Below are 27,877 nucleotides of genomic sequence, written 5' to 3' on the forward strand. Positions count from 1 at the left end.
CGTTTCTATGCACAACTATACTCCCACGCACACAAGGTCCCACAAGACCAGATATTAGACACCCTGGAGGAAATTGGCCTGCCCAGATTGTCACCAATACAGTCCGAAGCCCTAGACTCCGACATCACACCGGAAGACATAACAGAGGCTATTAGGTCACTCGCTACCTGTAAGACCCCAGGATGCGATGGACTCCCCCCAGAATTCTACAAGGAATACGAACCCACCCTGACGCCCCTGTTACACCAGGTCTTTTCTGAGACATTCGAAACCGGAATCCTACCTGACAGTATGAGGGAAACCCTACTGGTCCCGATGCTCAAACCCAATAAACCCTCTGATGAATGTGACTCCTACCGCCCGCTCGCCATGCTCAACTATGATGTGAAAATACTGACGACGATACTAGCGAGACGTCTGTCCAAAGTGATTGGCGACATAGTACACGAAGACCAAAACGGCTTTATACCCGGACGTAACACGTCCTTAAACTTACGCAGGCTTCAGCACATTATAGCTGAAACCAATACAAGCGAAAAACAACTCGCACTACTCTCCCTAGATGCTATTAAAGCATTTGATTCCATTTATTGGGAATGGCTGGTAGCGGTCCTGGAAGGTTTTGGACTCGGCCAACGATTCATCAGATGGGTAGTGATCCTATATAATGAACCCAGGGCCAGGATAAAATCTGGGAAATATGTATCGGACACATGGGATATTCGCAGGGGCACTAGACAGGGCTGCCCACTCTCCCCCATGCTCTACATCCTGGGTCTAGAACCCATTGCAATCTTCCTTAGGCAGCAATTTTTTGATGCAGGAATTAGGCTGGGCGGGACTGACCATATTGTTTCACTATATGCAGACGATGTCCTAATATATGTTAACAACCCTCATCTCAATGTCCCGACAATACTGGAGATCCTTGATAACTACGCCAAAGTTTCGGGTATACAATTTAGCAAAACGAAGTCCTGCATGTTCCCATTAGCATCCCTGAAAAATAAATCTCCAGAAGAGCTTCCCTCAGTGGGCATAAAATGGGAGACCGAATCTTTCCGTTACCTTGGGATCCAGATAATGCACACCCCAGAACAAATGCACACACGAAACACGATGGCTGCGATACCCAAACTGCGCAAATCCATGAGTTTCTGGTCTAAGCTTCCATTGTCCATGCTGGGCAGGGCCTCAATAACCAAAATGATCATTCTCCCTAGATTCCTATATGGGTTCCAGAATGTGCACTTTTATATCACCAAACCCTTCTTCCAGCTCCTAGACACAATAATTAAGGAGTTTCTGTGGGGTAGGGGCAGACATCGGGTGGCACTATCTACCTTAGTATTACCGCACAACCAAGGAGGGATTCAGTTACCAAGTCTAGAGAAATATTACCTTGCAGCTCAACTAAGCCATGTAACCAAATGGCTAGCGGACGGGACCACTTCGGAGAACCCCCTCCTGCAGGCCATGATCTCCCCAATCCGCCTGAGGGAATTGCTCTGGGCCCCTCAAACTCTGCTACACGAACAGCCTTTTCTAACAATCCTAGGCAGGAAAATATGGAGTAGAACCAAGACGGTGTTACACTTGAAGCAACCTTACTTCCAAGAAGTACCAATACTCTCGGGACTCGACAAGTCTGTCACCACCCTCCACACCATTAGGCACTGGGAGGAAAAGGGTGTATACACCTGGGGCGATCTATACTCCGGAGGCACATTCAGGGATTTCGCCGAGCTGCAGGAGGTGGAGGGCATCCACGCTGGCCAATTCCTGTGGTATCAAAAGATCCGCAAGATAGCACGCACTAAATGGGACACCTGGCCAGAGGAACCAGAGGCCACTCCCCTCTTGTCTTTGATGTACACCCTGAGCGAAGAGGGGAAAGCAATATCTCAGATATACAAACTCCTTATTGACACCCCTAACCCCCGCGGTGATGCGCTAAAGACTCGCTGGGAATCAGACGTGGGACGGGAGTTGTCCGAAGAGGAGTGGAGCAGAGCACTGGCTTTTCCGAAAGAGGTCTCTAGAAACCAGAGATTTCGGCTAATCCAATTAAATGTACTTTATCGTACCTACTTAACCCCGAGCAGGATTGCTAAATTCAACAAAACTGACCAGACACAGTGCACTTGGTGTGGGATTGAGGGGGCAGATCTAATCCATATGCTATGGAACTGCACCAAAACCCGCAGTCTCTGGTCGACGGTTAAAAAAACCTGCGAAGAGGCAGAAGTCACCAGATATAAATGGACCCCAGCAGAATGCCTCCTAGGCTGCTACCCCAGACTGGCCAAACTCAAATATGCGGTCAAGCTGATGGACTTGCTGTGCATAACAGCCAAAAGGACCATCGCCATGGCATGGAAACGGCCGGCAGGACCAAATCAAAGGGCATGGCGCAAAGAATTTGAAAGATGGGCGACCGCCGAAACAAGAGCTTGGGAGGACAGCGTGGCTAGATCCACGGATGAGTCAAGCATGGCCCTTGCTGCTTGGAAAGACACCATGTCTAGACTGTTTCACTCCTCGGATGATAAGCCCCCCTGAACCACCCATCGGCCCTAGCACAAGACCTGAAAGATGGCCTAAGAAATTCGAAACCAAGCCCCTCCAACATTAACATTCTCGGAAAGCCCATACCCGCATCCATGCTGCCCGGCCGCTCCCTCCCCGCCCACAACCCCATCAGTCATCAACCACCCTTGAATCGGAGATAGTTAAAGTTTCTAATGTTTTTTTTTAAGTTCTTGTTATGTAAAAATTGTTGGTTAACCACAAAGGCTGAATGTCGCTGACCAATCGGTCACCTTGAAATATGTAACTATATTAAAATGCCAATAAACAAATTTGAAAATAAAATACAGATCATTCAAGCTTCTCTGCCAGCTCACCCATGTGTCTGGAGACAGCAGAACGGGAAGCACTTATCTGGACTGCAGAGTTCCAATTGGTTCTCACAACATTTCATGGGCCCAGGAGCAGGATTCCAACATTTGGGTAGCATTAGAAAACTCCAGGGAAGAAGTCCATTTGAAGATTCATCCTCAAGATCAAACTAAAGGAGCCAGCACCCGGAGTCTCCAGGTCGCAGGTTCAGCAAAGACGTTGGGCAACAGCGGCCACCACAGGCCCATGGAGCTTCGGAGATAGACGAGAGGATATCAGAGCACTGAGCTGAGCATTACTGTACTATCGCAGTGAGGCCCGTTTACCCAAGATGGAGTCGAAAGGGGGCACAAAAGATGGATGCCCCGTGTCCTGCTCAGTAGTCCCATCTATGCAGCAGTCAACCGTGGTTAACTTTACATAAGGGCAAGGGGCAATCCCACTAACAGAGGCACATGGTCCAAGCCTTGTATTGAGGAGCGTACGACGCGAGGGGGCCCGAGGACCCCTCGCTCCCATACAGTGTGCAAGTTTGTGTTCCAGTTGTAAGACCAGGTTAGTGCATACAAGGTATAATTGGGAGGCTCCGAGTGACCCCTTCAGTCTATTACACACCACGCTACATTCAAATATTCGGTGTCCAGCCAAATGGCTGGCCCAATCTGGCATCCCCAGCACTGCAGTAGAGTGTTAGGGAGAATTCTCAGAACTGTGCCAATTCCCTCCACCTTAGAGACTCCCAGCAACTTTGCTGTATTTTGAGGACTTGATTTTTTTTTAACCTGGAGAGAGTGAGACCCTTTTTTCCAACTCTCTCATGGCATATTTTTTGTATCGAAGCAAATGCCCTCCAAAATGTACAATACATTGTTTATATTGCCCGTTTGTGTGAAATCGAACCTCTTTGAGAAATCATTAAAGTGCCAAAATGTCCAGCTGAAAATCCTATTAGATGGACCAAATAATATATTGTTTTAATATGAAAATTAGATGAATTTGCATGTTGTTGCAAAGGTTGCACGCTAGTGTGTAACATGTCTCTGCACTCGCAGTGACGAGCCCATTCTATTGAGATGAACAGATCATTTGAATATAAATGTAGAAGTGAGTTAAAGGGAAACATCCAACTAAAAAATGAATTGAGTTATTATGATAAAATGTGCATCAATTGATTTGTGCTAAAAATAAATCCGATGAGCCGATTCTTGAAATTGTCACAGTTGCAATGTAATGTTTTAGAACGTGGCAATATGTAACAAAAGAAATCCCAGAGATGACATCACATTAAATGGGAGGGAACCTGGATGTGGAAGTTACTCCCATCAGACTGCCTATATCATTAATACCCCCAATGACTGCGGACGGGTATGGCTACTGTGATGTCACTTTTGGGACATTGTCCAATCATATACATTTACCAATTAGAGTGGGGAAATCATACACACCTCCAAAAGGTGGGGTTTTCTGTTCTATAAGAGTTCAAACCCTGGCAGACACTCACAACACTAACTCGTGGAAACTCATTGAAAACACTCACTCACTGATGCAGAGAAAGAAGAGTTGATGACACCAGGAAGGAGTAGGAATAGATTGCGCTCCTTTGGACACTTTGATGGATTATAAACAGAGGCTGTAAGTGGGGCAAGCCAGGGGTTAAAGCCCCAGGCCTTCTTCAGGGGAAGAGAAAGCAGACAGGCTGTGGAGAATAGCGGAGTCTATCTCACCGGCTGATGCACACCTGTTCCTAAAGGGGGGAGAACTGAACCAGTCCTTAGAAAGGGGTGCCCACCTGTTTGCGATTCAGCCAAAAGCAATCCTGATGCAAGTATTATCTAAAAGGGAAATAATCCAGTGGGGAGCGATCGTATCAGTCTCGTTACCTATAATTTGTTAGCACTGAGAGGTGGAAATATACCAATTAATTGTGCTTCCCATGAAGTTGGGGAATATTTCAGAAGTGTATATGCTTTTGGAAAAAGATATGCTTCAGAGATTAGGTCCCAGGGTGCGTCTACAGGGAGATCCGCTCACTCACTCTGTAATGACGTCTAGCATGGAAGAATTATCAGGGCGTTAAATGGACATCTTACTGTTTGCATACCCAGAAAAAGATGATCATTTAAGTAAACAGGCTTTGTGTCAACCAGTCTATGGTCTAAAACAGAATTGTGCAACTAGAAAACAGCACAGTGTGCTGCAACACTGGTTTGTCAGCAGCAGGGCTCAGGTTGGAATACCAAGCAAGGGACAATAAAAATACGAAATGTTTTGACCCTTTGCCCTGCCTGATAAGCCAGTGTCACATAGCACTGTGCTATTACGCAGGTGTTGGATTCCATTGAATGAATTCATTCATTCATTCGACTGTCTGAAACAGTTTATTGAATGAAACAAAATAAATTGATCACCAATGAAATCCACACAGTGCAATTCGACACTGGCTTAGGGCTCGGGTGAGTCCCCACCACGAGACAAAAAAAATTGAACAAAAGAAAAGTAACCCAACAACTTTTCCCTTTTATTGTCCTGTGCTGACGACACTTCAGGCCACGCCCATAATTTAGCCAAACTCCTTCGCTGCAGTCCTCCTCCAAGGACTGAACTCACCTGTGAACAAAGCGGCGTGGATGCAAGCAGCAAATGGTAGGAATGGCTACCTACTTGAACTTCAGACGTCACATCATTAATCGACTGAAAGAAAATGGCAACCTATGCATTCTTGGTACTGTCCTCTTGTCTCTACCCTTATCTTGCACTGCAAATAGATAGCATAATGCCCAGTTTATGTTGAATCCTATTCTAACTATGTAATGATGTATTGCTTATGCCTACTGTATGCACATAACACTGCCTGCATATGTTGTCCATCCTTTTATATAAATGTGTAACTCTAATCTAAAAGTATCCATGCATCTTCTGCGCCCTCATACCCTCGGTCCGTTGCGCATTTTAAATAAATCAAACAAACAACCCGGCTGTGTAAAGTTTAAAAGTTTAAGAAGCAATGTACTGTTTCACCACAGGATGTCGCTGTATTCCCACCCGTTGTGAATAGACCATGTGCATAATCCGTTTACACAGACATTGGCAATCGTGCAAACTGCTTTTAAGATCTTTCTGGGTGTACTGCACACACGATAAAGGGTTCTTTCGCAGCAGCATTTGATCACATTTCACAGATTCCCGATGTGCAATAAAGTGCGATATGAAATTAAAGCTCCGGTCGGTGCTCATGTGCCTGCCTTCTGGTAGTGAAGCGGTCCATAAAAGGGGATGATGCAATAAGTGGCGTGTTGGAATCGTCGCATGAAGTATTACACGCAGAGCTCGCAGGGAAATAGCTCGTGCAATCTGGAATGCTCCGGAAAAAGAAGCAAGTAGATGGTCCAGGCTCCAGAAGAACCATTCACAGCACCAAGAAGTACTTTTAAAGCAAATCACATTCTCTTCGCCAGTTCCTTCGTCCTCGCTTGTCAAAACGTGAATGGATTTTGCCGTCGCCCTTGTAAATCCGATCAGGTTGCACAGAAACCCGAGAATAACAATGGCCTATTAACATTCTGCGGGACAAAAGCCCCGTTTGTGTCAGGAGGCAGCGGAGCGTGAAAGGGCGGGGTGGGATCTCGGTGTCAGTCACCCGACTCTCTTCAACTGCGGCCCTGCTCCGTGCCCGGCGCGGGATTAACCTGCGATCCGTGCAGGAATACACCCCGAGCTTTGTATGCCAGCCCCTGCCCACTACGGCCAACCTGCAACCCTAGAGGGCCGCCTCGGCACCCCCTCCCGTGCTCCACTCAGACTCGCGTATCAATTTCACATACTTTAATACCAGCCATTTACACATGCCTTTTCCCCTGCATACTTTTGAGACCGTGAGGAATTCCAGATGAATACATTTTACCTGAATGGCACACAACATGCATTATCCTGATCCTGAATTGTTCCGTTCTATCCTGGTGTAGCAGGTGTTCATAAAATGCAGGTAATTAACTTTTCAGTCACTTCACAGCGCCATTTCGGTTGGGTTTAAAGGTGATCGCTGCTTCTAGAAAGTGCATGGCAGGTCCTGTTTGGGTTTCATAGAGAGCCCGCATCCCGCATGGAGGCCACTATCCTGCGTAGATTTGTTAGTTTACATTGGCCAGTGTCCTTCCACCGGCCATTTCATTCAGAAGATCCATTTCGCAGTGCGCTGCGTTAGGCCGAACCACCTGCAGAATCCTTTGGGAACACTACAGGCAAATGGCAATTAAGACTACAAGTGTAAGCACAATTTCACCTTTGGTACAAGCCTGTACTAGACAGTCAAGTGGTAGCGATGGCTGAGCAGCCAGACTTATCTCAAGAGTTTAAGTGAGCAGTAGAACAAGTTACACAAAGGCCCAACTAATACAGTGATTCAAACAAAAACTCAAGTTTCTTGGTAAAAGAATATACGTTTATTTACTCAATCATTTATAAAACATTACACTAGCACAAGCAGCTCAACATCACACACTAGTCACTTACCGGTTGGATTATTGTGATGTATTAAACAAGTTTAGCTCAAAAATGAAGTGTGAGCAAAATGGCACTTTAGATACTTAGAAAGGGAGGGAAAAGACAAGGTCATAGGAATAGACAGCCCAAATACAATCATAGGCAGGGCAAAGGGTTCAAGTTAAATACAGCTAGCAATTCTTCTCAATAGGCCGGGGCCAAAGTCAATGGTTCAGAGTCTTTTATATAGGATAGCACAGTTCTAGTATGTAACGGTTAAGTCTTTGCCACAGATTTGTAAAGGATTTGGCTAGGCGAAAAGTTTGATGAATGTTTAGGGAAGAACAAGCCTTCGTAGTTGAGGAAAGTTTCACGCACTTTATCGATGGCCGAAAAGATTTCCAGACTGCGTTTGCACAGTACCTTTTAAATGAAGAAAGCTGTAGCTGGGGCAGTTGTTCCTGGCAGTTCGAGCAGATCTCGCTGTTCCTGTGCTTCATTGGTGGGGACAAGAAGGACGTCGGGAGGTTCCTGCACTGCCCAGGGAAGAGGCCAAAAGCTGTAGCAAGACGTCGGTTTAAGGTGAGAGTGCCTTAAAGTCCCCGGTTTCCTTCCCTCTGGCTATCCGGTTTTAAACAGCACTCTGAAGAAAATTCGACCAGAATAGGACGGTGTCCAGGTGGCTTGCGAGTTGGTTGTTCCGACCAAACTCCAGGGAAGAAGTTATCCTTGAAGGGCTTCTCTATCGTCAGAGTTTCAGGCAATTCGGACCTGCAGCAGTGCTTCACCGGTCGTCCAGGTGTTGCAGCAGTCCTCTTCCTTCCTCTCCTCTTTGGTTCTTTCATTCCAGTGGTCGACTCTACTTTCCAAGTCCCAGAAGCCTGCTTTTAAACAGTTTCCCCCCCCCATTCATTCAACCAAGCTGTCACTCACACAGCAGGGTGGCTGTCCTTGCCGGACAGTCAGCCAGCCAATCACACCAGAGTGCATTCAGGTCTCCTAGGAGACTAAGCACAGGGAGTTTCGGGCACCTCCCTCACATCCTGTCCACCCCAGACACCAGAGGCGGGCTTCAGCACAGAAGCCCGCCAAAGGGCACGAACAAAGGGACCAAACCTGGTTTGGCACGCAGAGACAAACACAAGGGCTTTTCCTAAAAGAAATGGCGAAAAAAGATGACCAGAGTCCGTTTTTTTACATATAGGTCTGGTGAGCCATATTAAAAAACATGGCAACCCCCGATTTTGAGATACCGTTGTTAGCGGTCCCGAAAAATCATGGTAGTTGATCTAAACCACTGCCACCAGCCATTTAAAATAGGAAAAAGGTAACATTTTATTGTTACATGAGTGTTGACTCCGGGGAATCTAACCAACCCCTCCAGCACTCTATGGTAAGATAGTGTGTTCTGGGTCAGTAAATTTAAAAAGAGACTAGTCAAGTCAATTTAACTTTACTTATCCCGAGTGACAGTAGTCATTCTCAGGGAAGGTAGTTAAACCTTTTGAAAGTCTGAAAAGACACCCCTGTGCCACTGCACTGAAGGTGCAGTGTGACGCACAGAAAGAGATGATGCCACTGGAGTTGATTTAAAACTCCATAACCAATGAACACAAAAGTAAAACACATCCAAAATAAATGAAAGAGTGGGAAAAAAGGCTTGCACTCTTTCCAGGTAAAAAATGAAATCCTAGAAATCCAGCAAAGTTGCTGAGGGTCTCAAAAGGTAAGGGCAATTAGCACATTTGGAGAATTCTCCCTAACACGGAGCATTCGCTTTGCCCGTTTTTCTAGTATGGGGATCCGTGTCTGGTACACCGACCATGTCTGGCAGTGTTTTGGATTGGGTAAAACAATGGCAACTCCGTAAAACGTAGTTTAATACCAAGATAAAAAATAGCTCTCATGTGACAACCTTCGTTATGGATAACACACAATACTACCTGGATACGCTCCAATGCACTTAGTGGACATGGCAAGAGCAGTCAGTGGAAATAGGACGCTTAGCTGGAGCCACTGCCAGTTCTCAGCAATTTGAAAAAGTGCAATACTAGGTGGATTCCTGAAATTGGTGGTGTCCTAAAGTGTGCCCCACACATTACATTCTTAAATGTAATAATCTTTCAAAAACACCTTTTGTCCAAGATATGAGCATGAACAGAGTATCAGTTCCTAAATGTGTGGATTTGGTTCCGGTTGTTAGAAAAGCATGTAGCCTCTTTAAGTACCCTCGCAGGATGCGGGTGCCAATCACGTTGCTCCGAACCCAGGCTGTATCTGCCAATGCAAGCCCGGGTCTGGAGCCACCAGAGTGCTCTTGAAACACGCCCTCCACCGCTGCCACAGTTTTCCCTCCTCCCCTCCCCCTAATGCAGCCCGTCAACACCCCATCCCCACCTCCTCCATGCCCTTCTGCCCCTTTCTCCCCAACATGACCAACTTCCCTCCCATCGGCTCCTCCACCCAGCTCAGCCCACTCGGCTCAGTCGCCTAACTTCCTGGTAGGCCCAGGAAATGAAGAGGGTCTTCGAGCGGAGCCCCGACTGCCATTTCCATGGCAATGCCAACTTTTCTTTTCATATGGCTATCAGTTTCTCAAGAGTTTGCCTCAGGGCGGCAATAGCAATAATCTTGTATCCTGGTAATTGCACCGAGGCCCACCAGCCGGTGTTACCTGCAGAACGTGGGCTTATTGCTTAAGTAGTCTTGGTGTCTTAGAAAGTTGCCATGCATGGGAAGTTGCATCAACAAAATATGTCTCTGCTGCCACCCTTTTAAATTAGGTGAGCCCAAAGACAAGACTCCTGTCCTGCAAAGAATATATGCTAGCATTGTGCATTTGCTGCAAGTGGAGGACAGTCAGTTCTCTCTTGAGCATGGAATGCCTGGTCAAACATTTGAAAAACCTAATCCCTTCACCTTAGCTGTGTATTTATTTGTATATGGCACTTGTATAGCACCTTAATCCAAAGCGATGTACGCGGTACAAAAGTATACAATGAAAAATTGACAAGTGAAGCCTGAGGTCAACCCTGCTGAATCAGATGAGATTTCGGCGATTTGCAAAACAAGGAATAAACTGTGATAGAGCGTATAGAAAGAGGAAGAGCATTCCAGTGCATAGGAGCAAGGTGAGCGAATGTGCGAAAGCATGAACGGGCACAGGGAGGGGCTGGTACTACAAGACGAAGGAGCTAGAGCGAAGAGAGCAGTGGAAGAGGGGGTATAGAATGAAACAAGTGAGGAGAGGTAATCCGGGGTAAGACCATAGAGAGATTTAAAGACAAGGGCTAGAAAGTTGTGCATGGAAGGAATGCCAACCAAGAGTAATAGGAGCAGAGGAAATAGAGTCACGTGAAGTCAAACAGAAAAGTACACGAATAGAGGCATTGAAAACAGATTTTAATGGAACGAGACGAGAGGTTGGGAGGCCGAAAGTGTAGTAGAACAGTAGAAGAGACGTGAACAAAATTAATGAAGAGATCAGTAGCTTAGTTGCATCAAAAGTCAAGAAAGAGCTAACTTTGCAAATATTGAATAGATGATAGCAGTAGGCACAAGAAGAAATTGAATTTAAATGTGATGTTTAAATGATGGAGCAGAGTCCAAGTAGAGTCCCAGATTTCCGGGCAGTAGATACAATGGGCAGTTGAGAAGGGAAACATAAATGAGGGAGGGATAGGAGAGGGGGTAGTAGTAGAAAGGGAAAGAAAAGGTTTTTGTAGTGTTAAATGTGAGATAGTGAGAAGACATCCAGGATTTGATGGCTGATAAACATGAGGACAGCTGAGTATGCATGTCAGTTGTGAAGGAAGAGAAAGACGGGAAGAGTTGGGTGTCATCAGCATAGAAGTGATGGGAAAGGCCATAAGAAGTCATCATTTTAGCTAGAGGAGAAATAGAGAAAAGGTCCCAGAACCGATCCTTGTGGGACACCATGGGCAAGAGGATGAGGGTCTGAAGTTGTCCCACCCGAAGAAACAGGGTTTCCGTTGGGACAAATAAGATTTGAAACCGCAAAGAACAGAACCAGAAAGACCAAAGGATGAAATGGAAGCTAGCAAGAGTGAGTGATCAACTGTGTCAAAGGCAGCAGAAAGGTCTAATAGAATAAGAATGGAAGAGTGCTTAGCGTGATGTTTCATGAGTAATGAGTTTAGGACTGCCAAAAGAGGTTTCTGTTGCATGCATAGGATGGAAACCTGATTGAAAGTGAGGGAGAATTGAGTTGCTAGAGACAAATGAGGAAACTTGAAAATAGACAAGTCATTTGAGTAGTTTAGAGAGATAGGGAAGTAGAGAAATCCAATGAAAGTTAGAAACAAGAGCGGGGTCAGCAGAAGGTTTCTTTAGTTTAGGAAGATGGAAGCGTGTGTGACGGAGGAAGGGAACGTTGAGGTTAGGAGACAAATATTAAAGAAGGATGCGAGAGATGATTTGAGAGAGGGATAGACCTTAGAGATGAGAACAGATGCAAAGGGGTCAGTTGGTGCAGCAGTAGGATGAGCATGGGTCATCAGAAGAGAGACGTCTTCATCTGTGATGGTGGAGAAATGAGAAATAGATGTGGTCGGAGGCAAAATGCGAGGGAAAAGTGAGCTTGGTTTGGAAGAGAAAGAGGAGCCAGTAGCAAGGTGGAGAGAGGCCACCTTGGGGCAGAAAAAAAGAGGCTGTATTAGAGGCAGATATAGAAGAGTTAAGTGAGTGGTCCGAATTTGGCTGGGACTTTTTTTCATGATTTTGGGGCTCCCAAAACAAAGTATATACCATGAAAGGGGTACAAAGCTGCCTAGTGGGGCTTACCCTCAGACAGTCTGGGTTTGCATATTGCATGCTGACACTTGTAGTAGGAGATTGTTAAGTAAGCACAGAAGACTCTGGATTCTCAATTTAAGATGTATTTTCAGTAGACCAGTTATCTGAGGTTCTTCTGTGGTTGCTGATGTATGCCCAAGGTCGGTGTGCGATATACAGCATGGTTTTCCTGAAATCTTACAGTGAAAAAGAACATTTATGTATTATTTAATACTAATATGTATGTGGTAGTATTTAAAGGAAAACAGGGGCACACATTTACTCACTAAATCATTTTTCCAAAACTGTTTGGTTTTTTAAAAGAGGAAAATGAAACAAGTAAAGATGAGATGAAGAAAGTTTGACTTCCAAGGTTATACGGTTACATTTCAGGGGCAGGTTTGAGGGTTGAGCATTTTACTGTTTGCAGATTGAGTTTTCCTCTGTAGACTTGTTCTCTCAGAATAAACATAGGCAGCAGCCGTCTTTACTTACAAAACTATGGTGTCCTAATAATAGGACTCCTGTCCCCTCCACAACTGTGCTCTATTAACAGCCAATAACTATTATACAATCTCCAAAGGTTGATTTAAATTAATTCAAACATCAATAATCTGCACTGTACGCTTAGAAACTTGTGAAGACGTCTTTACTTGTGCAAAATAAAAACTCAATGCATTTCGGGGCAGATCCCCTTCTTCAGGAGCAAAAGAACTGTAACGTAAATATATTTTCACTTAATGTGCATCAACTTAACAGGATTTAACTCCAATCTAAATCGGATTACAGAAGTGTATTAATTTGCATTACCACCACCAGTACATCTGAATAATTCTTCCATTTCCAATATTGCTTTCTTTACTTTCAAGATGGGCGATTCGATTAAAAGTAGACTAATTCCGGACTAGTGATTCACTGTTTTCTGATATTGGAGTGTTCGGGGACTTCGTAGAAGGCTCCCAAAATGTGTCTCAGTGTTAGGGCTGAGCGAACGGTATGGGCAAACTCCCAAACACACAAATCCCCACCTTAGCTACACAGTAGTGACAAGACCTTAGGTATTACTCTCAGCCACACAGTACCTCAGCAGTGAAGAAGAGCTTGCAGATTGACACCTTCACGAGGCAGCATCACAGGATTCTTGGTCATGGTGATGAAAAAAAGGACACTGGATGGGAACTTGCAGCAGCAGTCGACAGAAAAGGTTCCCAACAAAGTATTATTCAGTGCTTCTTGCGGCTCTGTGGATTTGTTGTCCTTTTCAAGGTACTTGATCTGAAACCGTCAACTGATCAATTCGCCTCGCTATCGCAGTCCAGCATTCTTTTGAGGGGACTTCAAGGAGTGGAATCCTTCCCCTGGAGGTCCAGCAGGGGTCCACCAAAGTTTCAGCACGATTCGCTCATGGGAAGACGTTGCACAGCACTCAACCTCGAAGTCCCAGATATTCACGGTTTGCAGCCCAGGAAGGTCACAGCTCATCTTAGGATGGCTTGAAATGTAGGTATTCTTAGGAATGATTGGTCCCACCAGTCGAAAGGTCAGTCGTCTTCAGGACTCTTGTCGCATGGAAGAAGGGGTTAGCACAGGCAGTGGTAACAGCAGGCATCTCCGGTCGCTGAAATCGACTACAGCTGTACTCTTCTTCCTAATTGGATTCATCTCCAGTGGTCGACTTCTCTTCAGCTTCCAGATCCAGGCCATTTAACGAGGAACCCAGCCAATCAGCACACAATCTACATTCAGAGTTTGGGGCGTGGCTGTCCTTTGAGGACAGCCAGCCTCCCAGTTAGGACTGGTTCCAGGTAGGCATGCCAGAAGACAAAGGGCTACAGAGCGATGCACTCCTCCCTCCTTTCTTGTCTCTAGAGACACTCTGGAATCTTGCTGGGATGCACAAAGGGTTACCCCGCAACACCCTGCACACTATACTTCACAGTATAGTGAGCGGGGGGGAACCCATGCAGCCTTCCGTAAAAATTAAAAAAAGAAGGACCCTGCGGCGCCGGTTCCCGATCACCGAGGGGAAAGGGAACTGGCACTGCAGGGACTCAGCGTGAAGAAAAGGTAAATAGGGTTTGTTTATGTTGGGTGTGGGGGTGTGTTTGGTTGTGTAGGGGTTTTGAATGAGTTTTCGCATGGCAAATGTACAAACCTTTTGTGGTTTGTACATGTCACATGCAAACTTTTCCATTGCAGGAAAATCAGCTGCGGTCAGGTCACGTAGATCCGATTTAGTGGATCCCCTCAGCACTCCACAAAAGGTGGGTGTGCTGATCTCACTATATAAAATGTAGAGGATAATATCTCTCTACCCTTGAGAACATGTGTTCTGCAAGGTAAGTAAAGGACTAACAGATGTTGTAGAACCAGTGAGAAAGGGGATACCAGGTATCTCCCCAGAACTCCACATAAGGTTGGGGTGTGCTGATCTCACACTGGGAAATGTAGAAAGGATAAAAAGTATCCTTCTACCCTTTGGAGCATTTGTTCACGCAAGGAACCCAAGAGAAAACAAAAGGAGAAGCCCAAGGGGCTCCCCACCAACACTGCACAGAAAGTGCAGTTTGCTGCAATAATAAAATGTAGACACCCAAATAATTATAGGGAAGTATGGTTCCAAAAATGAAGTATGGAGAGTCACAAACTGGACTTCCATGGAGAGGGTAAAAGAAAGGGTCAGTGTGGGGGGAAAAAAGGTTCCCACTCACTCGGGAACATAGAAAAATAATCCACAAGTACAGAAAAAAGTGCCGGGCGTCTCACAAATGAGAGAGATTTAGCATAAATATGAAAATCTAACCCAACAGTCACACAGGTGGAATTTACAGTTTCAGACTGGGATACATGAATGCAAGAAATCTGAGATGGCCTATTAAATGGGAGGGAAACTGGTGTTGAAGTTACTCCCATTGACTGATCCCTCCATTAATATTGCCATTGACTACCGTGGGCTGTTTTGCACATACTGTGAATTAACCAATTGTATCGCTCTTACATAAGTGTGCATTTGGCCTTAGAGTGCTGGATGTTTGTGCCTGCTACCAACCACTGCTCATTAATATGCTGTAGCCTAGAATTTTCAACAAAAGAAACAAGTTCACAAATATAATTAACGCTCATGACATTTAGGGGCCGATTCATGGAATCATTCGCGCCAAAAAACGACGATTTGTTCGCCATTCTGCCCGCAAATCCCTGTTAAACAAATGGGGATTTGCGGGCAGAATGGCGCACAAATACTCGTTTTTTGGCGCCAATAATTCCATGAATCAGCCCCTAAAAAATGTTATGTGGGTGAAGTTATGTGGCTATAATTTTGCTGGAATGACACCCCATGTGAAATGTAATTGTCACACCAACTATGCGCTGCACATTTACTATTGTGGCCAAACCAGTAAAATTCCAAATTCAAAATGTCCTTGGGATGACATGAAAGTATTTAAAAACAAAAAGAACAAAAATGAAGACAATCCAACAATTCATCGAATAACTAAGCTGAAAGGCAGAGTACGAAGCCAGCCCCATTACTCTGATCCATTTGGAAAATACTGCATGCATGCTACCTGACCTTCCTGGTTAGGAAAGGCTCCATGTTGCAGCATTTAGCATTCAATTTACTTCTTTGGGAGGCTTAGCTAGGGACATACAGGCTAAAATCTTCAAAGGTTTCTTTGCACTTAGGAACCTGTCTGCACGGCCTGGTCTGGATTACTTACCAATAGCATTGGCGGTCCATAGTACGGTCACTGCCACTTGATCATTGCATGAATACTGAACGATCGTTACATTCTGGACATCAGCAATCAGATTCTTTCCAGCAGAATTAAGGTAAGGGGTGCAGTCTAAAAGTGGAGCAGAAAAAACATTCAAATGTAATGACAAGAACCAATAAACCGTCATTTGTTTTATTAAAACGTGTGAAAGTTTAAACTTAAACTTTACACACCACCTATTAATCAAATAACACATTATCATACAAAATGGCATACCACTGAGCTATTGTTCAGTATACAAAACTCATGCTAAAATAATACATTCAATCATCTGAAATTGTAAAGGGACAGCTTTTGAGTGAAGTACTTGTTCAATTTTAGTAAATATTTCATCAGGGCTATAATAAGTGACATTTGATAACCAGTCAAAGTATCCAACATCCATTAGTGCTGATAAATAACGAACCGTGCACACATCCATCAAGATAAAAAGATTTGAGATTGTATCAGACCCTCACTTTGAGTCAGATGTCTGGACGTTTCCTGTGCTTCCTTGGAATCCTAGATAGGATTCTCTAAAAGCTAAGATCTGCAAGGTAACCAGGACTGTCTCCCTTTACTACGAATAAGTGTACCCAGTGTGGCAGTTCCCTGTATTACCTTCTGTTCCGTGGGGTAATATCACCAGTACCCATAAGGTATTGTACTCCTTCTGCTTTTTCTTGGCTCCACGTCATGCTGTGGTTTAAGTGCTTTTTGTTATAGTCTTCCAAATCGAACTTGCCCTTTGTAGATCTTGTGTCACGAGTGGTTTTCTTCCATCAGTGGTACCGGCGCTGTTCTGAGGCGGACTGCCCACCGCCGTTGCTGTTGGTCACTCCCCCACTAAACTCCCTCTTCAATCGCATTGCGTTTTCTTCCGTTCTCATATGCCAGTCTCCCAGCGTCTTTGGCTCTGCGTTGGAGCTCGACTGACTTATGCAGGCTCTGCATTCTGCAAGAGCTCCGTTTCCTTCCACTTCACTACGCACAGAGTGCCTCCCCAGGATCCCTCTCCATCTTCTCGCCCTATCACTGTCCCTCTGGCCTGTCTCGTCTTTCCACCCTTCTCTCGTCAGATCATCCCTTTTCAGCATCCTCGCCAGAGTCCATTGGAAGGACTGTTTTAAAAAGGGATAGTCTTCCTTTTCTGTTGTGGATAGTTTAAGTTCACTTCATCTTTAGTGAATTGATAATGTTCTATTACGAAAGCCAAATCAATATAGGCCATCACCTTGAGGGCATCAGGGAGTTTCTGTCAGGGCTGGCAGGATTAGTAATCAGAAAGAGTATGTACATAGAATTGGCTGAGTAGTAGTCAGAAAGAGTTTGTACATAGAATTAACATTGTGCTTGCCCAAGTCAAGATGGAGAGAAAGAAACTTAATCTGATTGGTTAAAGGAAGAATGATATGTTTGGTTTGCCTGATTGGTGGAAAGGACAATGGGTTTGGATTCTTGTGAGGTGAGCAAGATTCTAAACTGCCTTTCATCCAAAGAAATTCAGTGGCTGGTTGTACATTTGTTAAGCTCCTTAAGTAAGGCCTTTCAGAGTTCAGAAGATTTACCAGAGAAGTAAGAGATTTGTTTGCTGAGCCAGAGTGAACAAGACGACCTCAGGTGGGATCGTTCTTTTTACAGCTTAAAGATTTTCACAGAGAATGTCCACTTTAACCTCTTATTAGAAAAGTGTTAAGAACTTTAAAATAAACTGAGAGAAGTTTACAGTTTAAATACAGTAAGCAGACAAGTGTAAAGACTGTGCACGCAAGTTTTAAGTTTATAAATTACATGGAAAGTGTTTCAAGACTGCTTAGCGCGCGCATGAGGCCTCGTGACTTCAGCAACGTCGTTATGGGAGCGCACGGGGATGCAGAGCGATAGAGCGCAAGCCCATTTTTACAGAGCGCGAGTTGTTTTTAGCGCGTGTACAATTTTCGCGTGAGTGACGTTGCGTACGACAGCTTGTGTTTGGTTGTGATAGAGTGCAAGTCCGTTTTCGGCTCCTGTGGAATTTGTTCAAGCCGGACCCTGACAGGATGTAAGGCCCACGATCATTTTTTCCACCTGAGCTGATGTGGATCCCACAGAAGCATTAGCAAGTTCCATTAGAGACATGTTTTCAGAGTTAAAGGAGGAAATGAGGGCTGTGCGAAAAGAAAACCAGGAATTACAAGTCAAGTTTGAAGAGTTAAACTCTAAGGTTACCCGTAGGGATGAGGACATTTCCTTGAAGTCAAGAGATTCAGAGAATTCTAGTAGAGAATTACCAGTGTTAGAGAGGATTTGGGTGAAGGAACGAGTTCTCAGGGGAGAAGTAGGGGAAGTTTGAATATACCTATAGCACCTCCAGAACGTTTTGGGGGAGATGCCAAGAAATGCCAAATGTTCCTTACACAGTGTGAACTTCATTTCCTTTGTAGACCTGAAGCTTTTAATACAGATGCTTCTAAAATAGCTTTTATGCTGTCTTACCTTACTGGTGAGGTGGAAACTTGGTCAGTATTATTAGTTGGTCAAGAGAATCCTATACTAAAGAACTTGTTAGCCTTCAAGTTAGAATTTAAAAAGATGTTTGACAGATGACAATTATCTCAAGAAGTTGATGGAGAATTATTAGAGTTAAAACAGGGAACCAAAGATTTAGTGTCTTACATCACACAGTTTACATCTTTAGTATTAGAGAGCAATTGGCCAGAAGAGAAGCAATCATCTTTGTTCTATAGAGGCTTGAGGGAGGAGTTAAAAGATGCTTTGTCTACAATTGTTAATAGACCCACTTCATGTGAAGATTTAATTAATCTAGTCATACAAATTGATTATAGATTAGGGGAACGCAAGGCTGAGCGTAGAAGAGGAGGAGTTGAGCAACCCAGAGTTTTCCCTAGAGTTGATAAAGGAAGATTAGAATTTGTAAATAAAGAATTGAGAACTGGGAATGCAGAGAGAGTAAATAAAGTGAGAAGTCCTTTAACTAAGGATGCGAAGGATAGGCAAAGACAGAATCAATTATGTTTATATTGTGGTAAATCAGGACATTTTGTTGGAAATTGCCCTTGGTGTCCAAAAAACTCTTCATCTACTAACAGCTCCAGAAATCAACAAGTGGCTAATACAATCCAAGCTGCGGTACCACATATTACATTGAATGTATCCTTGTATATAAAATAGGAATTAAAGGGATGTGGTCCTGTAGTAATAGATTCTGGAGCCACTGGTAACTTCATGGATTGGAATGTGGTTAAAGATATGAATGTGCCTTACATTGTAAAAAATATACCAGAGCATGCGAGAGCGGTGGATGGGTCTCAACTGACATCAGGTTTAATTACACATGAAACCATCCCATTGAGGATGCAAATTGGAGGACACTGGGAGGAAATTGTGTTTGAATTAATTGACACTCCACAGTTGAAAATAATTTTGGGAATGCCTTGGTTGACATATCATAACTCTCAGATTGATTGGGGAAGAAGAGTGGTGAAATTGGATTCTTCTTTTTGTGTTACAAATTGCTGTAAGGAAGACGTCCAAGGAAAATGTTTCTAGTAGTAATTGTTCAGAAGTAGTGGAAGGTTTGGTGAAATTGGGAACCATAGTACATTCTATAGGGGCTGTAATTGGAGAATTACCAAAGTGTTGTCAAGATTTCATTGATGTGTTTAGTGAAAAGGAAGCTAATGAATTACCTCTTCATAGAGATTATGATTGTAAAATTGATTTAGAACCACGGGCCCACATTCCTTGCAGTCGCATCTATGCCCTGACAGAGAAAGAGAATCAGCATTTGAAAGATTACATCCAAGAAAATCTGACTAAGGGGTTCATCAGGCACTCCAAATCGCCAGCAGCTTCTCCACTATTTTTTGTTCCTAAAAAGGAAGGTACGTTACGGACATGTATAGATTATAGGGCATTGAATAAGATAACAATTAAAAACAGATATCCTCTGCCCTTAATCTCAGTAATGTTAGACCAGATTCAAGGAGCTTCAGTATTTACCAAATTAGATCTTCGTGGTGCATACCATTTGGTGCGGGTACATCAAGGTGATGAATGGAAAACAGCATTTAGAACAAAATTTGGTCTTTTTGAATATCAAGTAATGCCATTCGGATTGTGCAACGCTCCCGCGGCCTTTCAATTTTTTATAAATGAGGTATTGAGAGATTTTATTGACATCTTTGTAGTAGTATACATTGATGACATTCTCATTTACTCTAAAGGTCTACTACAACATGAAGAACATGTCAAGAAAGTGTTACAGCGACTAAGGGAGAATAAATTATTTGCCAAGTTAGAAAGAGCCAATTTCATACCATGGAAGTGGAATTTTCAGGTTTTATTATTTCTCCTAAAGGTTTGGAAATGGATATGAAGAACATTAAAGCAGTTGAACAGTGGCCAATTCCAACTTGTGTTAAAGATATTCAAAGCTTCCTGGGTTTTGCAAATTTTTACAGGAGGTTCATTAAAGATTTCTCACAAACTGTTTCTCCTATCACCAAATTATTGAAGAAAGGAATGAAATTTGAGTGGAAGGATGAAGCGGATCAAGCTTTTAAAAAATTGAAGAACTGTTTTACATCTGGACCAATCTTATTACACCCAGATCCTTCTCAACCATTTTTTGTTGAGGCAGATGCTTCTAATGTTGCAGTTGGAGCTGTGCTTTCTCAAAGGCATCCTGAAACTGGGCAGTTGCATCCTGTGGCCTATCTATCCAAGAAATTGCTTCCAGCAGAAGTGAACTACACGATTACTGATAGAGAACTCCTGGCAATCAAGAAGGCATTTCAGGAATGGAGGCATTATCTGTTAAGAGCAAGATTCACAGTAACCGTTTTAACCGATCATAGAAATCTTCTGTTTTTGAAATCAGCTCAAAACATTATCACCTCGACAACTTAGGTGGTGACTCTTCTTTTCAGAATACGATTTTGTGATAACATTCAAGCATGGGCGGTTAAACGGTAAAGCGGACGCTTTATCGCGACAAGGTTCTTAGGAAGAGGTAGAAAATCAATTATTACCAGTGCCAGTGATTGCAGAAGATAGATTTATTCTAAGTACTACGAAGGAAGAGAATCTGCTTCTTGAGAAAATTCAAAAGGAATTACCAGAAGAGGCAATTCAAACCTTGGCTAGCGGAGGATTCTGGAAGGCATTTAATTGATGGATTTCCATGTGTCCATTCTAAAATTTACCTTCCAAGTAAAGAACTGCAAAAGGGTATTATGCAAGAATGTCATGAATCAGAGTTGGTGTGTCACCCTGGAATTCGTATGACAATTGAATTGGTAGAAAGGAAGTTTTGGTGGAAAGAGATGAAACAAGATATTGAAGACTATGTGAAAACTTGTGAAGTCTGTGCTCGAGTGAAGTCAGGAGGAGGAAAACCATCTGGGTTACTTAATCCGTTACCAGTATCCCCTAGTCCTTGGTTTACAATCTCTATGGATTATATTGTACATCTTCCTAAAGATCAAGGTTACACTACATTATTAGTAGTTGTGGATTTACTGACCAAAGCTGGGCATTTCATTCCCATGAAAGGAGAGACTTCTGCAAGGAATCTGGCAAAGAGTTTTTTAAAGAAGTGGTGCGATTGCATGGTCTACCAACACAAATTGTATCAGATCGGGGGTCTCAGGTAATTTCTAAGTTTTGGCGAGCTTTCTGTAGAGAGTTGGGGATTGAGGTAAAGCTTTCTTCAGGTTATAATCCACAGACCAACGGCCAGACAGAACGAGTAAATCAGGAGTTAGAAATATATATTAGAGCTTTTTGGCAGGAAAAAGGGATTGGGTAGATCTTTGGTTGGCAGAGTTTAGCTATAACAATTCTTCCTTTTTTTAGCAATTATGGCTTCCATCCACGATTTTTGAAAGAAGTGTTGCCATCTGAGTATTCCAATCCGGAGGTTGAGCAGCGATTGACTTGTATTAGAGATGGTTTAGTGAAAGCTAAAGAAACTTTAGAGAAAAGTAAATTAAGGTTTAAGACATTTGCTGATAGAAAACGTCAAAAAGCACCACATTATCAGGTGGGTCAAAAAGTTTGGTTGTCCACAAACCTACACCTAAAGGGAAGAACTAAATTTAGTCAGAGATTTATTGGTCCATTTGAAATAGAAAGAATAATAAATCCTGTAGCAATCAGACTGAAATTACCCCCAAGTATCAAAAGTCACCCTACATTTCATGTCAGTTTAGTGACACCTTGTGCGTCAGGAACTAGATTGGGAAAACCACCACCAGCAGTTTATACAGAGGAAAATGAAGAGTTTGAAGTTAAGAAAATTTTAGATTCCAGGATTGTTAGAGGTACTTTGCAGTATCTTATTGACTGGAGGGGATACGGGCCTGAGGAAAGATCTTGGGAGGAACAGATGTACATGCCCCTCAATTGATAAGACAATTTCACAAAAAGTTCCCTGCTAAACTAGGCCCTGGGACAGGGCTTTGAAGAGGGGGGTACTGTCAGGGCTGGCTGGATTAGTAATCAGAAAGAGTATGTACATAGAATTGGCTGAGTAGTAGTCAGCAAGAGTTTGTACATAGAATTAACATTGTGCTTGCCCAAGTCAAGATGGAGAGAAAGAAACTTAATCTGATTAGGTAAAGGAACAATGATATGTTTGGTTTGCCTGATTGGTGGAAAGGACAATGGGTTTTATTCTTGTGAGGTGAGCAAGATTCTAAACTGCCTTTCATCCAAAGAAATTCAGTGGCTGGTTGTACATTTGTTAAGCTCCTTAAGTAAGGCCTTTCAGAGTTCAGAAGATTTACCAGAGAAGTAAGAGAATCGTTTGCTGAGCCAGAGTGAACAAGAAGACCTCAGGTGGGATCGTTCTTTTTAAAGCTTAAAGATTTTCACAGAGAATTTCCACTTTTCTAATAAGAAGTTAAAGTGTTAAGAACTTTAAAATTAACAGAGAAGTTTACAGTTTAAATACAGTAAGCAGACAAGTGCAAAGACTGTGCGCGCAAGTTTTAAGTTTATAAATTACATGGAAAGTGTTTCAAGACTGTTTAGCGCGCGTGAGGCCTCGTGACTTCAGCAACGTCGTTATGGGAGCGCGCGGGTATGCAGAGCGATAGAGCGCGAGCCCATTTTTACAGAGCGCGAGTTGTTTTTAGCACGTGTACAATTTTCGCGCGAGTGACGTTGCGTACGACAGCTGGTGTTTGGTTGCGATAGAGCGCAAGTCCATTTTTACGTCACGTGTGATTTTTCATCGCGTGCATGTTTTACACGTTTAGGTGAATTAGTTAAGGTGCGAGGACAATTTTTACGCCTTGTGAATTCGCGTGTTCATCCCAAAACGTTTGCACTTGTAAAAAGGAAAGATTCACACGCAGACACAGGAGCAGCAGCATTCAAGAAAGTTAACGAGTTTCATTTAAGTAACCTTCACGCAAAAGGAATTCAATACTTCATTAGAAAAGACTGCATTGTTTTTAAAAGCATTTAAAACTCAAATCTCAGAGTTTAATGTTCTTAAGGAGCAAACAAGAATATCTAAGTCAGTGAACTGCTTGCAAGAGTCATTACTTAGGATTCTAAAGAGACTTGTATGGCTAGTGACAATATGCTCTAAAGTGCTACAATTGTTCTATACTCCATGCAGATAATTAACCTCCAAGTCTTAAACAGAGGTTTAAGAGGTAAAGAAGTTAGAGTTGTTTCCAAAATAATTTAAGATAAGAAGTCTACACTAATGTATAAGTAACTAAGTGTATTTTTTTTACTACAGATACCAGAGCCTACCAGACGGTTGCAGGGCTGCAGTGTCTCCGTTGTTATTTTATCCAAATTCCCCTTTCCCTTTCTTGTGGTTCTCAGCTCAGCTTTACTTTAGGGTTGAGAGGTGAACTCCTAGTGAGGGTCTGTGGGGCCAGCATCAGCTCCTGTGGAATTCGTTCAAGCCGGACCCTGACAGTTTCCTCATGGGAACGGGGGTCCTTGTCCCCAAGGGGCGAGTCTCTCCTGGTGAGGTCATACTTGCCTCGACCCCTAGGGAAGGTGTTGTGGAGCAGTCTCACCTCCCTGGCCCCACCCGACGGGCAGAGGGGGAGTCTCCCCCTTGGGTAGAAGGGACGAATTTCCCCAATTCATCACACCAGAAAACCATATGATTCCACACATTCTAAAGTGAAAACGGCAAAAGAAAAACAGGGAACACTACTTTTCCTTCCAAAATACACGATTTCGGTTTTAACCGTGTTAATACTCAAATCATGTTCTTCTGGATAGGCCAGGCAGGCATTCAAGGATATTTTTAGCACCACTGAGGTGTGATCTAATAAAACTATCAGCATATCCGAGCATGGATAAAGTGAGAACTCCATCCATACATTCTGCATCAATCTTAGTCTTTTCAAAGGCTCTGTCTGAAGTTGCTATAAGGATTATTTCAGCACCTTACCTACCAGACACCTGGTTGTTCTTAACCCAATTATGCAAATTGGTATTTAGTGAAGTTTTCTCCTTTTGTTGAGTTTTAATTCTCTTCAGCCTTTGCTGATCGCCTTCTTATAATATATAACATGTTTCATTCGTGTCGCTGCCCAGTATGCAAAGCAGTAATTTCCTTACCCTTTTTATTCTTCTTATTCTTTTCTTTTAGATAGAAGATTTCCTTTTCCAGGTATCACCCGAGAAACACTTTTCACAGTGGGAAGGAGGGTAGTTAATTTAGCCTGGCCTTCTGTGGGGCAATTAGCCCCAGGGCAGTCTTTGGCAGAAAATAATGGCACATTCATTGTTCGTACATCGAGAGTGGTTTTAGCCCAAAATGGTCCATGAGTTACCATCCCTGGGTGAAGATGTAAGTTTGTTTGTGGCGTGGTCAAGTGTTGGAGGTGCTACGGATTCTGCCTCTAAGTCAGGTCCTGCGTGGCTAATACTGCATTTGGGCCAGTTTACAAATGACTTGCCGAAGAGTAGCGTCTTTCAGCACACTTGACTTTTTCGCAAAACAGCATGTTGTACAGATATCATTAAAGGTTTGTATAAGGCATTGAATGGCTGCTTGCAGATAATGTGCGGTATGATCATGGCCTCTTTCAACAAACGCATGTGCAGTATTATTAGAACTACCAAAGTCAGAGTCCATATCAAACAACTTAGGAGTGGAACTGGTATTAGAATTATAAATGGTAGGTTCAGTTTCTGCTTGGACATTGCCAGGTCAACCTTAGTCGAAACGTCATCTGCAGCACTCCCCGCATTGGATTGGCTCCTACTACGCAGATAAGCCATGAACTGGCCTAGACACACTGCTCTTCAGTGTATGCATCGCATAGATCTTTACCTGGAAGAAGAGTAGCTTCCAGTTCCAGTATCCTGATGACTGCTGACTACAAAGCACTAGTTTTTAAAGTACTGGAGCAGATTGGATAGTCCGCAGGTCAGTCAGCAGGGATCCAGGAAGCAAGGTAGGTGAAATCAAGGAAGCGCCGGAGCTGGACAACACACGGCCAACTGCAAAGCACTTTGTGGTGCACTTCGCAATATTTACTTTATTTATTCCAACATAAGGAATTGTGCTTTTGTGCAAATAAATGGATTATGACAAATCAAAATCCATTATCCAACCAACCATACGCACACAAGAGCAAGTTCTCTACTAATTGCTTGAATCTTATGTTACGCTACGCTACTGGGACTTCCAACAGTACAGCTTTTTGCAGCGATCGTGCCCCCTGCACCATTGAAAGGAAGCTGGTGCACCAGTTAAAGTGCTTGGAAAGCATGAAGTGGAAATCCAGATAATGTCACTGTTGGGGTAGAAGCAGAGACCTGAATTTGCTCTGGTGATACACAAAGCAAGCCAGTGTGCCTCTTTAACTGTCACTTTGCAAGTACATATATGATGAATTACAGACATATTGAGAAACGCTGGGCAACGTTCTGAGGGAGATCTGCACAGTGCAACAAAAAAATAATTATATATATATATCTTTTTTAAAACATTTAATTTTTTTTAATGTCCCTTCACCTTTGTTGCTGCAGCCCCCTTTACAGTTACATTTGTGCAGTGCAAAGCAGGAGACCAGTTTCAGTGGCCCAGTTATTGAGGTTGTCCAAGGTTTTGGAGGGGGTGGCTGGTCATCATGGGAGAAGGACAGGTTTTCGACCTGTTTTATTTGGTTGTTTTCTGGGGCATAGGGTGTCGGAACTGGTAGCGGGGAGAAGAGGTGGAGGTCTACTGTGGAAGGATGTGCACTTATCAGAAATGAGCGTAGATATAAATATCTGTAGATGAAAGACGGCTCAGAAAGGAACAGGCTTTTGGGTGCCGCTGTATAGAGGTGGTAAAGATTGTGGCGGAACAAATGTAAAGGATGAGAGGGTTTTGTTTTCCAGCATGGAAATGGGTCTGAGATGACTGCAGCTCAGGTTTTGGGGGTCATGAGGAGAGCTCTGTTGGCTTTGGGGGAGAGAGCTGAAGATTTTGGTACTCATTCTTTTAGGATGTGGGTGGCATCAGAAGGTAGTAGGATGGCCTATCTAAAGAGAAGGTTAAGAGTTTGGGGCAATGGAAATCGGCACAATACAAGGAATACATTAGAGAGCTGGGTAATGGGGTCGATTAGGACAGGATCGATATTAGGGGTGGGTAATGCAGTTGGTGGAGAGAAAGCTCATGAAATCTTTTCTTATGTGGCATGGAGGAGTGGCGAGTTGCTGCAGATCTGGATATGTGGACACTCCATAGTGAAATGGGCAGGGAAAGATGCAGCAGGATCTATAACATTGCTTTATTGAGAAGGGGGGGAGGGGCTCAGGGGACCAACTGCTGCCTATGCTAGCGGGTTTGAGGGAGTTCCATGGGGATCCGGTGGAAATAATTTTGCATGCAGGGGAGAATGATATAGTTAGGGATACGGGGGTTGTCACTGTTAAAAAAAGATGAAGAGGGGTCTGAGTTGGTTGAATGAGCTATGGCCCAGGATGGGGTTGGTTTGGACCAAGTTGTTGCCAAGAAGAGTATGGAGGGGGCTGTGATGAAGGTGTGGTAGAAAGGACAAGGAAAAAGATCAACAGGGAGATGGGGAAGCTTTGCAGGTCCTGGGGGGGTTCAAAAACGGGCGCACCAAGAGATCTTTTACAAGGCTTTCACATTATTTCAGGAGGATGAGGTGCATTCGTCAGTATTGGGGAACATGTACTACCTGGGTGATGTTAAATTGGCATGGCGATTAGGGGTGAACAAAAATAACAAAAAGCACCAATTCTAGATTCATAGCAGCCTGCAATGGACCATCGGAAGGGAGCCAAGAAAGTGGGCGACTCCCCATCCCGTTAGTAATTTATTTTCTCTGCACTTGAAATTAGGTTTGCAAAACAGACACCACAAGATTCAATGAGAATGTACCCCTCATGGTGTTTCGCCAACATGTTCCTACTAGCCTCACTTTGCTCCCAATACCCATGGAATCTCTGCCCCGATGGCTGTACACCCGAAACAACCCCCCCCCCCCGCCGCAACACACTGCTCTAGCAACAGTTCCTTCACCAGACCATGTTCACCTTACTCTTCACTCAGATTAGACCTTCCCTTAAGCTCTACACAACACTGCCCTGTGAACCCTTCAGTCCCCTGTTTTAGGCAATTTAGTGAATGCCTTGTCATGCTAAGCTTGCCACTGTCATGCCCTTGCTCGGCTGCTGTGCTTCACACCCTGCTCTGCTTTCATGGACCACTCTCAATGCATATGTTATCATCCATAGAAGATTTAAGGAACTTACTGTCATATTTAAAGGTTATGTTTGGCAGATCACTGTTTTTGTTGTAAAATGGCATCCCCTGTTAAAGAAAAACAAAACACATTTCGAATATTAGATTTCCTGAAGCAGGAAGAAGGAATGCACATTGTGTGTAGAAACTGATCATTGACAGAGAACCATCGAGAATATGCCTGCGACCCATCGCTCAT

General features: G+C 43.6%; 1 protein-coding gene across 2 annotated transcripts in view; it reads right to left on the minus strand.

The window, feature by feature from the left end:
* IL17RD (interleukin 17 receptor D) overlaps positions 1-27,877 on the minus strand; it is a 347,672-nt gene that overhangs the window by 142,025 nt on the left and 177,770 nt on the right. For both annotated transcript variants that reach the window (XM_069643672.1, XM_069643673.1), the window contains exons 2-3: positions 27,690-27,747; positions 15,894-16,019 (exon numbers count right to left, since the gene is read on the minus strand). In XM_069643672.1, the coding sequence (XP_069499773.1) occupies positions 15,894-16,019; positions 27,690-27,747 (184 nt within the window). The remainder of the gene's footprint in view (positions 1-15,893; positions 16,020-27,689; positions 27,748-27,877) is intronic.

The sequence above is a fragment of the Ambystoma mexicanum genome, chromosome 2p (assembly GCF_040938575.1).
Source record: "Ambystoma mexicanum isolate Mex_15411 chromosome 2p, UKY_AmexF1_1, whole genome shotgun sequence".
In the NCBI taxonomy this organism is placed as follows: Eukaryota; Metazoa; Chordata; class Amphibia; order Caudata; family Ambystomatidae; genus Ambystoma; species Ambystoma mexicanum.